This window comes from Ambystoma mexicanum, chromosome 10 (assembly GCF_040938575.1).
Source record: "Ambystoma mexicanum isolate Mex_15411 chromosome 10, UKY_AmexF1_1, whole genome shotgun sequence".
Taxonomy (NCBI): Eukaryota; Metazoa; Chordata; class Amphibia; order Caudata; family Ambystomatidae; genus Ambystoma; species Ambystoma mexicanum.
Genome location: NC_090932.1, coordinates 1,575,459,751 through 1,575,474,939, shown reverse-complemented (window position 1 = coordinate 1,575,474,939; position 15,189 = coordinate 1,575,459,751). Strand labels below are relative to the sequence as shown.

The window sequence follows — 15,189 nt, the reverse complement described above, 5'->3', positions numbered from 1 at the left end:
GGGCTGCTTCTGTATAGTTTAACCTTTGAGTGCCATGATGCCCTAGATGGTGAAGGTAGGGCTTAATAAATGTTCATAACATAACACAGTAATTAGGAAGCTTGGGGTACTCCCATGTTCAACAGGGAGAAAGACAAAAGCAAAGGCTCGAAGAGGCAAAGAGGGTGGTCAACAGCTGGTCTTCGCCCTTCACTGGTAGACCCCTGGCTGAACGCCCTTATGGCGTTCAGAAGGGATGACACGCTCTTGTGACTTGATCGTCTAGTCCAGGCTTGTCCAACCTTTTTGAATGTGGGGCCAAAGCATTAACTGTTTGTCACCCAGTGGGCTGGCGAGCCAAAAGTCAACAACCTCACCCAAAGCAGTATATTAACAAGCGATATTGTGTGACCTTTGACACAATAAATGATATGATAGGTTATTTATAACGTGCTTAATACCCAGAGGTGTCTTAAGCGCGCACCCGAGGATCGAACCTGTGGTGCTCCATGTCGTCTTGCTTCCAAGGCGAGCACGTGGCCCCTGAGATATTCTCCCGAGACAATCACAGGCAATGATAGCCATGCAGTCCCAAAGATAGCTTTTGGTGTCATGGGCAGTGATCAAAGGTTACGTGATCGTGATTTCTTTCAGTGTGTATGTGTTAATATTTTTCAGAAAATAGTGGGGGCGACCGATTGTAGCGAGTGAGCTTTAAGGATCTAGGGAGGGTTTGGGGAGGCCCCCCCTGAAGAATGTTTTTTCAAATATGGGGTTGAAATGGTGCATTTTACAGCAGAAAAAGTGACCAAAAAGCCATAAGTTTACAATCAGTTCTAAAGGGGCACATGATAGGAATGCTGTCACAAATATAGCTTTTGGTGTCAGGGGCAGTGATCAAAGGTCAGTTCCTTGTGATTTCTTTCAGTGTGTATGTGTTAATATTTTTCCAAAATAGTGGGGGCGACCGAGCGCAGCGAGGGATCTATAAGGCTCTAGGGAGGGTTTGGGAGGGGCAACCCCCAGAATTTTTTCTCAAATATGGGGTTGAAATGGTGCATTCAGCACATGGCCATGCATTGGCATCCTCATCCTGCTTGTTCTCTTTCCAGCCTTTCTCTCTAGGCTGGACTATTGCAACAGCCTCTTTCTAAATCTGCCTGCTTCTACTCTCCGCCCTCTGCAACTTATCCAGAACAGGATTGCGAGACTTGTCCTTGGCCTCAAGCCCAGGGATCAGATCTCTCCTGGACTGATATCTCTGCACTGGCTTCCAGTGGCTGCGAGGATTAAGTTCAAAACCCTGTGCATCGTCCACAAGGCCTTCTGGGGCCTTGGGCCTCAATACCTTCAACTCTCTCTTCCCAAATATCTTCCTTCTCAAGCTGCTTTTTCTCCGCCGCTGACCATCTGGCTGTAACCGGTCTTGCACTGGCTACCTGGACACCATCTGATCGCGGGCCCAGGTCCCTCCCCTGCCAAGCGGCACACACCTGCACTGGCAACCCCCGCACTTGGGGACTGTTTCTGTATCCCTACAGTCCCCCTTCCAGCTCCTGACATCTGATATCTGCACTTACCCATGCACTTGCCACATGCTGGCACTTACTTATTGTTATTATTTATTCCCTTGTACTGCACTGTCCCTACCCCCCTCCCACGCACTTGCGCAATCTGAATGACACCTGGTCTAGTAGGATTGTTGTCCGTCATCCCTTGTTCCCCTCCCTTGCCTCGTCGTGCCTTGAAACGCATATGTATAGGCGTGTTATGAATGCCATATCATAACTGCCATATCATAACAGCAATCTGAAATGCACGTTCAAATTTGAAAAAATGCCCCTTTCCATGCTCTGATTTTAAATAAAAATGTGCACAGGGGGCAGAACAGGTCCCAGAATAAAGACATTTATGTGAAGATAAAGCCCCCTGGGCCTGTGCTATTGTGCTTCACCTTGTGGCTGAGTGTTTCTGCAGAGGAAGCCTGCAGATGTCGACTGTCATTCCAGTTACGTTTTTCCCCAGCCATGTGCCCATGCTCAGTGTCACAGAGCCTTTCTTCCTGTTGCCCACCCCCGCCTACCGAGCACCTATTGATGGCTTGCCTGATTCTCCATCTTCTGCCCAATGCTTTATTCTGAAATATTAAATAAAGTAACCGGGTCTTGGCTGAGGACTGGAACGCCACGACCCAGTTTATTTATTCATGCAATGATTGTCGGATACCTTTTTCCGACGAACATTGCATAAATAAATAAATTAACCAGGTTGTGGCGTTTTAGTCCTCAGCCACGACCTGTTAAATTAACCGTGTCATTGCCGAGGACTATAACTTCCTCTGATGACCCCAGTTCGCAGTTTCTCTTTTTTTTTCCCCCCCTTTAGTCTTCAACCTCGCGGGCCACATAAAACGGCTTGGAGGGCTGCATTGTGGCCCGCGTGCCGTAGGTTGGCCAACCTTGGCCTAGTCCATCAGTTTTTGGGCTCTCTGATATTGTCCTTGCTGTTGCTGCGATGAGGCGATTTCTTCCTGATTGGTGTTCTCAGAGGAGCCTCTTGTGACCTTCAGTTGGAGATGGGTTTGATCCAAGGTGGCCACTGGAAGTGATTTCCCAGATGGCAATAGGAAGTATGTTACCAATCCGAGTGAAGCCCCAGACAGAAAGTGGAGCCAAAAACCAGAAGGGATGACACACTCTTGTTACTTGATTGCCTAGTCCATCAGTGCTTGGTCTCTCTAATATTGTCCTCTTTTGACCTTCAGCTGGAGATGGAGTTCACCCAAGATGGCCACAGGAGGTTTAGATAATCTTTCTTTTTTTTCTTTTTTGAGTTTGCCTAATTGCTGATCATTGAACACGTTCAGATCTCTTGAATTTAAGGTGCCTGGTTCTGGTACTCTGGGTATGGATCTATTAACAGACCTGTCTACTGCCTTTCTTGTTTAATGTTGATCTATTTTTCCTATTGGAAATATGAATGATCCCTTGTTACATTGTCTATTTACATATAGCAACAAACATGTTTCTAAAAAATAAACAGCAACACATTAAAACAACATACACAAAATGTTTCCAAATTAATCTACCCTCATTTTATAAACAAGTAACATTTTGAAAATTGAAAAATGCTATCATTAAATAGAACTGTACCCATAGCCATCATTTTGTATTTATGTCAAATGAGCCATTACAAAAACGCGAGTAAATACATTTGTATCAGTGACGGGAATACAAAGAAACTACTATAGGGAGACTCGCGCTTTGGTCTGGTCCAACTCAATTTGTAGCTTTGTCTTGAAACTAGCTGTCATTTATTGCGCTCCCTCTCGGGTCAAAACTTCCCTCGATTGTTCTTCGCTGCTGGAGAATTTGGCCAAAGAGTTCTTGGGATTAGTGGATGTCAAAGTAGTCATATCTCTGGGTCCTTTCGAGTGTTTAAAGCACAGTGCAACAATTTCTAAATGTGCCTCTCCACCCAAACACAATACCCTTTGTTTTTGCGAGTGTTCATCTCTGATTTTCTTTTTCCTGCCCATAATTCGTGCGTAACTAGACACTCGTGTTGAGGGTTTCTGTGTTTTTTGCTAATTAATCCACAGTCCAATAAAATTGAGACTTTTTTCCTCAAAAGCACGGACGATCTTTTGGATACAGACACTGTTCCTTTGTTGTAAAGCTGTATCACCTTAAAATGGGCAAGATCCATGTTTTGATCCTTTGGATGTGGCTTCCTGTAGTTTTAAACTGACTGGCGATATATAAATAAAAGTAACAGAGAACTCATAAATGATTTTTATGAGCATTTAGTTCATATCAAACATAGATGCATGAACAACGATGGTTAAATATCATATATAGGATTTGATTTGACAACAATTAACAATAATAGAGAACTCCTTTTTAAGGGTAACCTATATTTAAAAGGTGTTTTACCCAAATAAATAATGTCTAGCAGTTGCAGAATAATTCTATACAGTTCACTGGGAGCATAAGGAGTATGAATAATAAGTAATCCCCAACTTGAGTATTAATGTCCCGCAGTTACCAAGATGAGCCAATGCAGAGAAATAAAGTATTTTGATGGCTTGTACTCGGGACACTTTTGGGAATAATAAATACGAGATCATAAACAAGCCATTGTGGACAAGTGTCTTTTTACTTTGACTAATGCACTAGCTTGGTAGAGAGTCTGCAAAATGTGGTCACTAAAAGCAGTCGAATTGGTGACCGTCTTGGGTGCAGTTTTGGGACTAGTCTGTTACATTATTTTAAGTCCTCTTGATCTTTAGCATGGCCAATTGGGAGAACCTAATCATTTAAAAAGGTTCTTCTTAGTATTGGGGTTGCTGTGTTGATTAAATACCTCTGGCGGAAGTCCAGGTTACTACACTGACTAATCGGCCACTGAAACGGCCATGAGGGCCGCATTAATGCGGCATACCCTTTCAAAGTGGCAGCAGCACTGCACCAAGAATTGCCACACCAAGTGGTTACCGCAGAGTTTCTTCGGATTCAAGTTGTTGTGTGTGCTGCATTTATTAGAGTAAAGTAAGACTTGTATTGGAAGGACACCTGATGTTTACAATATTGCCTTTATGGGCACAGGTTACCATTCTTTCTAGGATGTTGTCTTCAATGCATTATATCTAAAAACGTGTTCTCAACCTACGGTTTGTATTGGTTTACCCTTCTTTCATTAAGACGTTATGAATATTCCCTTATGCAACATACTTCTCAGTGTCCTATTGCAAGGAAGGGAAAGCCTTACAAATAAAATAAATTGGCAAGTGTTTATGGTTCATGCAGGGAACAAGAGGATACTGTGCATATCCTTAGGGAAATGGAGCAAAGAAAAGAAAGAGCTAGAAAACCCATTATTGTATGGATGGGGTAGATTTGATCGAAATCATTTTTCCATAATCGAGAAGTGACCGAATCTATTTTACCGTAAATCGAAATTAACTTTTTACTTTGTAAACTTTTTTTTGATATGGGGGGAGACGCCCCGCATTATCCCTTACCCCTCCCTAGCCTATCTTTTACCCTTATTCCACCCCCACCAGCTATGATGCACTGCACATATACAACTTTACCTACCATTTTCGGTTAAATATATTCAGTCACTTTTCATTAGGTCAATTGCGTTCCGTTAAATCTATGGTATCGTAGAGGTACACATTCTTTCCCTCTGCGCAAGCAACCTTTTCACTGTGGCTTGATGCAATCCCAGAAGACATTGATAACAAATTCAAGCTCCTTTGCAGAAAGTATACCTTATGGCCGTGCTTTGGTGCAAGTTAAGCCACATGTGGCTTCGCCTTGTACTATTGTCAGCAATAGATTGCATAACTGATGCAGGTGGTCCCACCTTTTAATGACCCCATAAAAAAGGTAAGCAAAAACGGCACCTTCAGAATAACCATTATTGTAAAATGGTGTTTCTAGGTTCACTGTTGAGAACTTCAAGTCCCAGATGAAAATCCTGGCAGAATTCACTCAGCCTTTCATCATTACAAGTCTTTAAAACGATCATCAATTTAAATTATTTTTTCTTTTAATGTGTATAAAAACTATGCAGCACTTTGAATAAAATGTTTGTATACATTTCAAATTATTTTTATTTGTTAAACTTTCACAGGTTCCTTGATGAGGCTGATGTGAAAGATGCCAGTGAGGACCGTTCAAAGGCACTGCTGGACAAGCTCTGCCAGCGGGCAAAGGCCAGACAGTTGGAAAAGCAAAATGCTTCAGTCATCGGACAAAAAGAAGATCCTGTGAGCAAGTCTACAAGCTTGTCTAAGAGCAAAGTGAGAAAGGAGGCACAGAGTTTGGGAAGTACCCCCATAGCAACGAAGAAGACAAAACAAGTGGCAGAGGAGGATGAAGAGCCACACGCCCTGAAACAGTCTGAGCTGTCTGGCCACAGCCAGACCAAGAAGAAAGAAGGAAAAAGAAAGAGTTCAAAAAGAGGCCCTGCGCTGGCAGAAAACGATGAGCCCGGTAAAGACGAGGCGGTGGCAAGGAAGACCAAATCTCAACCGGAAGAAGAGGATCTACTGGGACGAGAGAAGAAAGAGACAAAGAAAAGAAGGATGAAGGAGTTGCAAGTGATGGAAGATGAAGAAGGAAGAGCAGATGAAGTGAAAAAGAAAAGGAGAAAAAGAAAATCTGAACATGGAGAGGAAGGCAAAGCTGGAAGGGAGGATGAAGTGACCATAACTAAAGAGGGTGCAGATTCCATAGCGGAGGAAGAGGGTGAACCTGGAAAAGAAAACTCGGTAGAAGAGGAGCTACTGGGACGAGAGAAGAAAGGGAGAAAGAAAAGAAGGCAAAAGGAGTCGCAAGTGATGGAAGGAGATGAAGAAGGAAGAACGGATGAAGTGAAAAAGAAAATAAGAAAAAGAAAATCTCAACATGTAGAGGAAGGCGAAGCTGGAAGGGAGGATGAAGAGACCATAACTAAAGAGGATGTAGATTCCATAGCGGAGGAAGAGGGTGAACCTGGAAAAGAGAACTCTGAAGAAATTGATCTGGATACAGACAATAGCAGTGGAAGCCTGGATGAATCGGAAGAGGAGGTTGTTGCGGAAACTGATCCTGAGACCAGCTCCCTTGTACTTGGTGGCTTTAAGAAAAAAGCGTTTCAGAAGGTAATTGGGATGAAGAGTTGCCAAACAGTTGGGGATATGTAACAGGATTTTCAGGTGTGTTGTTTGGATGCAAGTGGGAGCAGGGCTCTTGCAAATATATGCAAGCTGAAGAGACGCTTGTGAGCAATATGCCAAGAGACCCGAGTGCCTGTTAATGTACACAGAAGAAACAATTCACTACAGGTGTTTGTTAGAGAAGGGAAACTTGATACAGCCACGACAGGTAATGGTGAATCTCGGTACATTTGTATGTTTGCAAGAGAAGAGTTGACGGTCATATGCATGGCAGAGGGCAATCTCAAAGTGGTGGGAGGATGAAGGGGAGCTCAGGTGCAGTTATATGCATGAGGATCATGCAAGCATTACATTCAGGGATTTTGGGTAATTTGGATGAAGTTGAATTGCAGGGGATAAAGGGAGTCTTTACATATGTGTGCAAGGGAAAAGGCACTCTAGACACAGTCATGAATCGGGTTGGCATCGAGCAAGAGGGGAATTTCTACAGTTTAAAGTGAATCAGAGTACCGTTATCTACTGGGGAAAAGGGATTCATATACAGTTCTATGCAGGGGTAGAGTGGATTATGTGTACAGACGGATACAGATCATAAAGGGATTTTGGATATTCTATACAGTGCATATACGGAAGCTGAGTGATTCATGTAATGGGGAATCCTGTTATATATATATATATATTATGATGTTTTATTTGTAGTCGTAGTATCATGTACATATCCTAAACTGATTGTAGCCCTGTATAGAGGGCCAATGGAAAATGGGATTGTGTTCAGGAATACGGTGCACTAGGAATCATTGTGCACACTGGACTGGGGGCTCTGGAGATTGGTGCATACAGGCAGTAGATGGCTGTGGATAGTATCTAGAGTTAGCAGGAGAATCTGGGTGCAGTTGTGTAGAGAGGATGAATGAAGAGATCAAAGTCTTATTCAGGCTGGTCTGTATAGCTAGTCTTATATAGGGGTTAGTGTATTTGGATGAAGTCAAATGCTTGGGATGAGGGAATTTGGATATGGTTATATGCAGGGTTAGGTGAATTATTATATTGTGGAGTAAAGGGGTTCTGGGCATTGTAGCATGTACGGGTGGGGAGATCAGGATACCATTATAGGCAGGGGTAAAGGCTTGAATACATTGGCATACAGGGGGAGTGGCATGTGTATAATGTATATGATGGCATCCATTGGGCACATTGCAGACAACATGAAAATGTGTTCTTGCCGTGGCATTCGACCATGTTATAGGGTACGGCCATCATGTAAAATGGCATAGCAGACTGTGGCCTTTTAGTGGCAGTATTTCCATAGTTTGTGCACAGACTATTTGAAAATGTGTTCGTGGAGTATTGTGCTTGTATAGATTGGTCACAGGCAACATGAACATGGTATGTTGCATCGTTTTTACAGTGCACCAAAATGCCACCATGGTGGTAGTCGCAGAGCACATAGGCTAGTGGTTCTGCTCCTAAAAGGGGTTTTCAGACTATAGTGTCTTTTGAAAGGTCACAGGGACAGGAGTGGAGGAGGAGTAAAAGGGGTAATGCACGAAGACCTAATCTAGTTGGTAAAATGGAGACCGGCAATGTAGTTTGGATGCACGATGCTCCATTAAGGCTGAAACATGAATGAATTGTGTAGTAGATTAAGAGTTCAGGGGTCAAAATTGGTTCTCTTGGAGCAGTAGCTGGAATTGGCTCCTGGTTGTCATGATTTGCCTCTTACCAGGAGTTACTCCTCACACCCAGGAGTAACGCAGAGATTGGAAAATACTGCTTACTTTAGTTTTTTCTGCACTTTAAAACGTACTTGTTGTTTTTAACCAAGCCGTGTTGCAATGGCACTTTCTCTTCCTAAACTCCTATTCAAGTACTTGTTGATTATTCCTTCAGAGCCCTGCGTTTTAAATTACCGGGGTAGGGAAGGACTGTGTCAGCGTCTTCTAAAGTATCGGCCTGGTTATATATAGTATGGCTATATAGTTATAATTCTAAATACTTAAAAGGAATCGTTTTTTAAACTTGCTCCACCATTTTTCTTTCCACGACAGGGAGAGTTTACTAATTTGTTCCTTTGATCTCTTACTTCCTTTGAGGCCGCCAGCACCGCTGGACTTTTCTGGGGTTTCAATGACTTTTAGGGTGAATAGGGGTTTTCAGCCTCACTCCCCTGCTGCATTAATTGGTGCTGCTGTTAAGCGCTGAGACATCTCCCTTTGTTTACAGCATTTGGGTGTTTGTATGGCTGCTTTGAGGGTCCATAAATGTGAGATGGAAACATTTCTAGGGAGTTTTCAACTTTTGACATTTTATTAAATTAACGGGTTGAATAAACGCCTCACTATCCCCACCCTGACGAGGATTTTCCTGCCTAAAATAAACTAAAGGGAATACTTTAATCACGTGATATCTAACCCTCACACTTCTACAACAATCAAAGTAAAAAAGAAATAAATATATGGCAGTTCAATTCAATAGGATTATATAACATATGACCTGGTTCACAATATGATCAATGTCTCTTATGGTCTGGGAAAACTTCCCTTCCCCAGATCCAAACAAGAGTTTTCTCCACAAAAAGGAAAAACAACGAAATCCAATTCAACACAAAGTTCTAAACATTTTTTAAGTACTTGTAGTCAAATTCACAAAGTTTTGTTGCTTCAATAAAGTACCTTGAACATGTCATAAGCTCTCACTCCTCCTGGAATAAGAACGGTCCTGCATTTGTGGCACAATTTCAACTGCAAAAAGAATTGTAACTTTTCTTCAACTAGCATTCACAATTCTTCCCCAAATGTCAAAACTCAACATGTTGCTTTCTATTAGTACCACTCTTTAGAACTTGCACCTTCCACTACCTGGCTTATTCTTTCACCAGGTTTCTTCTGTGCAATCAGTTCTTGCCCTACAGGTATACTCGCCTGCCCATCTAATTCTTTAACACCAAAACAGAAAAGTGCTTCAATGGTCACTTTAAAATTGGAATAACATCAATGTCTGATGTTTTCTTTGGTATCACAATGTTAGTAGCTTTCGCGGAATAGAACATTCACTTTGGTCTATATCAGGACTTTTCTACAAAATGCTCATCTCCCTCTGCATAGCTTCTTCCAGAAGGGTAGCCTATTTACCACCTTGTTACCCGTTTTATATCAACAACCAAACAGTGACATGTGTAAGCTTTTACTTTGCCCTCTCTTGGTTTTGGCAATGTGTGTTTGTATCAACCACATCTATAAATCTCCCAAAGCATGAGCAGGCAACATTAGAACCTTTGGACCTCTCGCTGTTCCTCTCTTGCCTCTAGCAATAGTTGATAGATTGATATTGCCTGTTCCAACTCTTTGGGCTTGGGTATTGATTGTGACCTTCAGAGTTCAGAGGCTTCCCCACGGGGTGGTTAGAGTTTCCAAGACTTTACAGACTATGGGTTGGAGCCTTTTAAGCTTATAGAATGCCTCTTGCATTGGTTTTTGACAGTTTGGCACTCCTACAGCTTATCTCCACGTCTTTCACTCATAAGCGAGTGAAAAGTTCTCCGCGGCACACACAGAGATAGCACCGGAGTGCCCTGTAGTCACTCGCTTGTCTGATTACTGGTTAAGTCATTTCTCCGTGCTCCGCTGGGTGTTTGCAGAACCTCGACACTCGTGGCTTCTACCGACCAGGCGCCAGAACTTTCTTAGGTTGCCTTCGGTTTTGCCACGCCAAGTTAGAGCCACCTTCACATCTGAGCGTCCCAGGTGCAATCTATCCAAAAGGGACTTCTCGACTGCTCTCACCACTTCTGCTGCGCAAGCTCTGCACAGCGCACTTTCTGGGGTGAAGTTCTCTCACGCTTCCTTCTGCACAACCTCTGCAAGGGGGATAACGAGAGGCGTAGACCCTCAAGACCCACAGTGGTCCTGGCGCCTTCTCGCTCCGCCTCAAACCTCAATGGTCCACACAGCATACAATGCTTCTTTGGCTTCTCTAGTTTCTCTGCAGCTTGCACCTGAGGGGGCCATTTAAGCCCCTCAGTCTCCCTAAGGTGAGTGTCCTTTAGGTTATCAGCTGACTACTACAGTTTTGTTCCTCTGCATCCCTCTTCCTTGTCTCAGTACTGGGGGAATTGTGGGACTTGAAGTCCCAAATAACAAAGTTCGAATTTCTAGCTGTGTCTACTTTGCAATATGCCATCAAAAGACTAGGATTTCGGGGGAAGTTACAGGGAATTACCCCATCCTCCTGGCCTGTTTCCTCCACCATGCCACCCCCACGGTCTGGATCAGGAAGCATCTGCCTTCCCCTGGCCACATGAGGAAGGTCCCAGGTCAAAGGTTTGGGGGGAAATCACTGCCGATTCATCACTGCACCCTCACACCTTATGTGGAGTGCAACCAGGTCCCTTTGGGTTCCTCCTCCATCGGTTGAGATGCACTGTGTATCCCATGTACTTGCAAGTGCAGGGGGATGTCCTCCCCTTTTTTTATGGTGTGTGCAATTCTACTATTGCAGCACAAGCAATCTTCCATAGAGTGCTTTGGGGACACTTAGTGTTCCCTTTTCTATGTTAATGGTATTTTCTATTCTATGCACCTCCTCTATGTATGCTGTTTCACCGTTTAGACAGTTGCACTATATGTTGACTGTTTTACTGGGATAATGCATTTGGGATTACCATATATTCAAAATAGGTATTCTTTGTGTTAAATTAACCCAATAATTGTTTTTGTCACTTAAGACATGATGTTTGGAATGGCCCTTAACTTGGGTGGCGGGCTGTTACCGGCAGGTTCGGCCCACTGCCTCAGTGTATATCACCTCATTATATTTGTTTGTGTTAACTGTACTGAATAGTCCCCACTCCCTCTTTAGTTCAGACTGACTTCTTAGCCTTGCCACCTTAAAAGGAGTGGTTACATTGATGTTTGGTTGGGACAATGTCATTGCGCCAGGTTGATTCTCTTAAGTCCTACCACAGGTAGTAACTTTGGATAACCCTCCTAACAACCTATTTACTTAGAATAGACCCATCATTGCGTTACAATTAAACAGTTATAAGCACTAATGCAAATTGTGTAGACCCCTTTTGGGGCTACCTGCTCTGTGCATATGGCACAGAGAATTGTGGTATTGGGTAATATTATCCCCACGAATAATATCACCATATATATGGTTGTGGGGTAAGGCCATAGGTGATGATATTAGTGGGGATAATTTATGGGGTTATTGGGACCGGGGGTTGTGAGGGTGCCCCCTGCAGGTTCCATGGCTTAATATCGCCACAAAAATATGGCGATATTTTTGTATGGCTATATTTTTGCTGGGATATTAACACATCGAACCAGAATTGTTTGTGTAGTATATATAATTATCAGAATGTGTTTTTGGCTATTCGTACATTTCTTTACAAATGTGTGTCTCTAATACTTGGCAGTATGTAGGTTGTTAATTGTGCCTACTTACCAAACTCCTGATCTCTAAGTCTAAACTTTACTGTTCAGCCTATACTAACCAGAGAAACTTTGGTCAGACGAAGTGTAAATAATCCTTGCGTATCCACCAGGTTGATCTCTCGGAACCACATACCAGTGATGTATCTGGAAACCTCTTCTAACACTCCCCCTCTGGTGTTCGAGGATAAAGACAACTTCCATTTTAGGTACCTGGAGTAGGGGGCCAAAGAGAACCCCAGCTATACGAAATGGTGGAGGCCATTTTGTTAAAATGACAGTGGCCACCTGCCTACCCACATGACTAACGGGGAGGACAAATCCAACATGTGACATTATGGAGCACCTTTCTTATGAGTTTTAAAGACTCTTAAGGGAGAGCATAAAAAATACAGGCATGCGCCCAGAGAGTCTTTAGATTAAGAGAGATCTGAGTCAAAAGGGAGTCCTAAACCATGGAATCCAGCAAAAAGTGGAGGGACGCTAGCATTTAAGCAACAACAAAAAAACAAGGAAGTCTGACTGATAGTAATAAAAACCTCTTCTTTTTTTTTTTTACAACTTTCCTTGCATTGATTTCAATGAAACCCCCAAGCATGTGTGTTTTTGGTAACCTGGCTGCTTTTTGTGTGAGGAAGGCCTTGTTAGCCTCACTAGCTCAACTGACATGTTTTGGGGGTGCTGGTTGGTCCCTAAGGATGTCGATGAAGGGATAGATTCTAATTTTTCTCCTTGTAACACACCATCTTCAGTAGAGTGCAGGGACGCTGTCCCGTTTTCGTTTTATCTGGCAACATATTAATGCCATTCTTATCTGCCTTGCATGGGCCGGTGGCAGTGAACCGTCTTTTACAGCCTTTTCCACTGCATTAATGCCATTTTCAGTTCCATGTACTCAAGAGCTGCTCCTCATTTTTAAGAACTATATTTGCTCATCTTGCTGTTTAGTAGTCTTTCTGCCCTCACCGGCTGGAAACTGAAGCAGCCGTGGATTCTCAGCCATTGCTGTGTGTAACTGGAACTACTTGAAACTGGGATTGGGACTGTATGGTCCCAATCCACATTTCTCCTAGTGGATGTTTGTTACTGTGCTAGCCACTACCTATTAGAATGGTGCATTGCCATTAGTGGGCTGCAGGAGCCCGGCCATCCCAAGCTTTCTAAGAGAGAAGACTGTGTAGACAAGACCCAAAGAACTGTGGCTGAAAGAAATTGCATTGCTCAAGCCATCCACCGGGGATACTCTGCTTCCTCTCCAGAGACCAGGAAAGACCTTTGTCTGTGCCATCCTTTCCTACATTGGTGACCCTAGCCCGTCTCATGTCCTGCAATGCTGTCCTGCTGTTCGATGGACTTGGGCAGTGTTCCTGGACCAGCATGGGGATGACCATTTTTGGGGATATTTTTCTTATGTCCTGTGGTCAGGGTCTTGAGATATGTTGGCGCAACCTAGAGAGCCGAGTAAGCTAGAGGGGAATCTCTGATAACTCCAAGTGGTTGTGTGCAAGAGCAGCCCAGGCCTAACCCACAGGAGGTGATTAACCTTTACATTACATATAGATTCAGAATGAGTAGCTATCACTTAAGCCATGTGGAAACCGGGAACCTTATAGAGCATGCAGAGCAATGTTAACATGAGATCAATTGATTCTAAAACTATGTGCTACTTCATTAATTTATCTCTAATAAGCAGCAGTGCAATGTCACCTTATACATAATCCAAAACCACAAAGTGGAAAACAATCGCATAGAAAGACATGTAACTAGCAACTGACAATTTAATCATTAAATGTATATACTCGTATGCTCAAATCCCATTTAATATACATAGCCATACTATGTATTCATCCACCTAATTGGCTATTACATTCACATAAGTTGAAGGCTACATTTTCACCACTTTCTTCTGTCTGGTCCTTGTCCTATAGCCACCACACAATTTGTTTTTCACCAACTTTAGTCTTTGCCAGCACCCATCGACCAGTTTCGAAGAATGAAGCTGATTAATGCAAAGTCTTTCATCAGATTGATTAAAACTGATAGATTTCCAAAGTGGTAAATCTCCAAGACGAATGTATCTATTAATCATGTATGTGAGCAGGATAGCTCATTAGGTAGATGAATACTTGGGATGACTGTGTATATTAAATGAGATTTGCACATATATGTTAACAAATGACATGATTCTGTTTGTGATTGTTTTCCATAATGCCATAATGTTTTTTGTATTTTTCTTTTTTTTCATCAATGTGCTACAGTCAAACATGACTTTTCACATACATAAAAAGAAATCAATATGAAATGTCAACATTTATCAATCATCCTAGGCAGTCCTCGGATCATCCTATTTTTTACATTTGTTCAACATAAACCTAAACCATTCAGCAATTTCAGAATTTTCATACTAAAGGCTTCCTGACCCGAGGACAGTCTATGCCAATGGTTACCTGTATTCAACAATTCTGTTTTGTGTACAAATCGTTATAAATGGAGGACCCTCCTCTCTTGGACAGCTGGGCATTTAATCGGAATATAGTTTAATGTCTGACTAGTTTCTAGTTTCCTGCTTACATAAGGAACAATAAGATTTCACCCGTTGGTATTACATTAAGGCGGAATCTCAGGAGCTCGCATCTCCCTCTAGAATCGGTGAATTTCTTCAGGTATGGGGCAAAGATCCCAATGGTTTGTTCAAGACCGAGAAGCAGCTATGAACTTTATAGCCTCTCATAGTATCGATTGTCGTTATCCAGTCGATCTCATAATTGCTCTCTTCACATCCCCGGATCATCAATTGGTTCCTCTACTGTTTTTGAGCAATTACCTAGAATTGCCCTCACCTTGTGCTTTAATTTGTTTGTGAGTGTACTGGTGGCTCCTTGCATCACAGACTTTACATCTGTCCTATAATATGAAATCATAAGGGACCATTTTGTGTAACATTTTTATTTAACGATTATTGTAACACATGAAATTGGGGCCATTTTATGTCCTTCAGACATGGTTCTGGTGTCATTCCGTGCACATTTAGCCAACTTTAATGGTATGCTGTTCAAATCTGTAATTCTTAAGGTGTTTGAAATCATTCACTGGAGTTCATTCACTGAT

At 42.6% G+C, this 15,189-nt stretch overlaps 1 protein-coding gene across 1 annotated transcript in view; it reads left to right on the top strand.

The window, feature by feature from the left end:
- DDX51 (DEAD-box helicase 51) overlaps positions 1 to 15,189 on the top strand; it is a 208,591-nt gene that overhangs the window by 12,398 nt on the left and 181,004 nt on the right. The window contains exon 2 of the mRNA XM_069619898.1: positions 5,620 to 6,631. Coding sequence (XP_069475999.1) covers positions 5,620 to 6,631 — 1,012 coding nt within the window. The remainder of the gene's footprint in view (positions 1 to 5,619; positions 6,632 to 15,189) is intronic.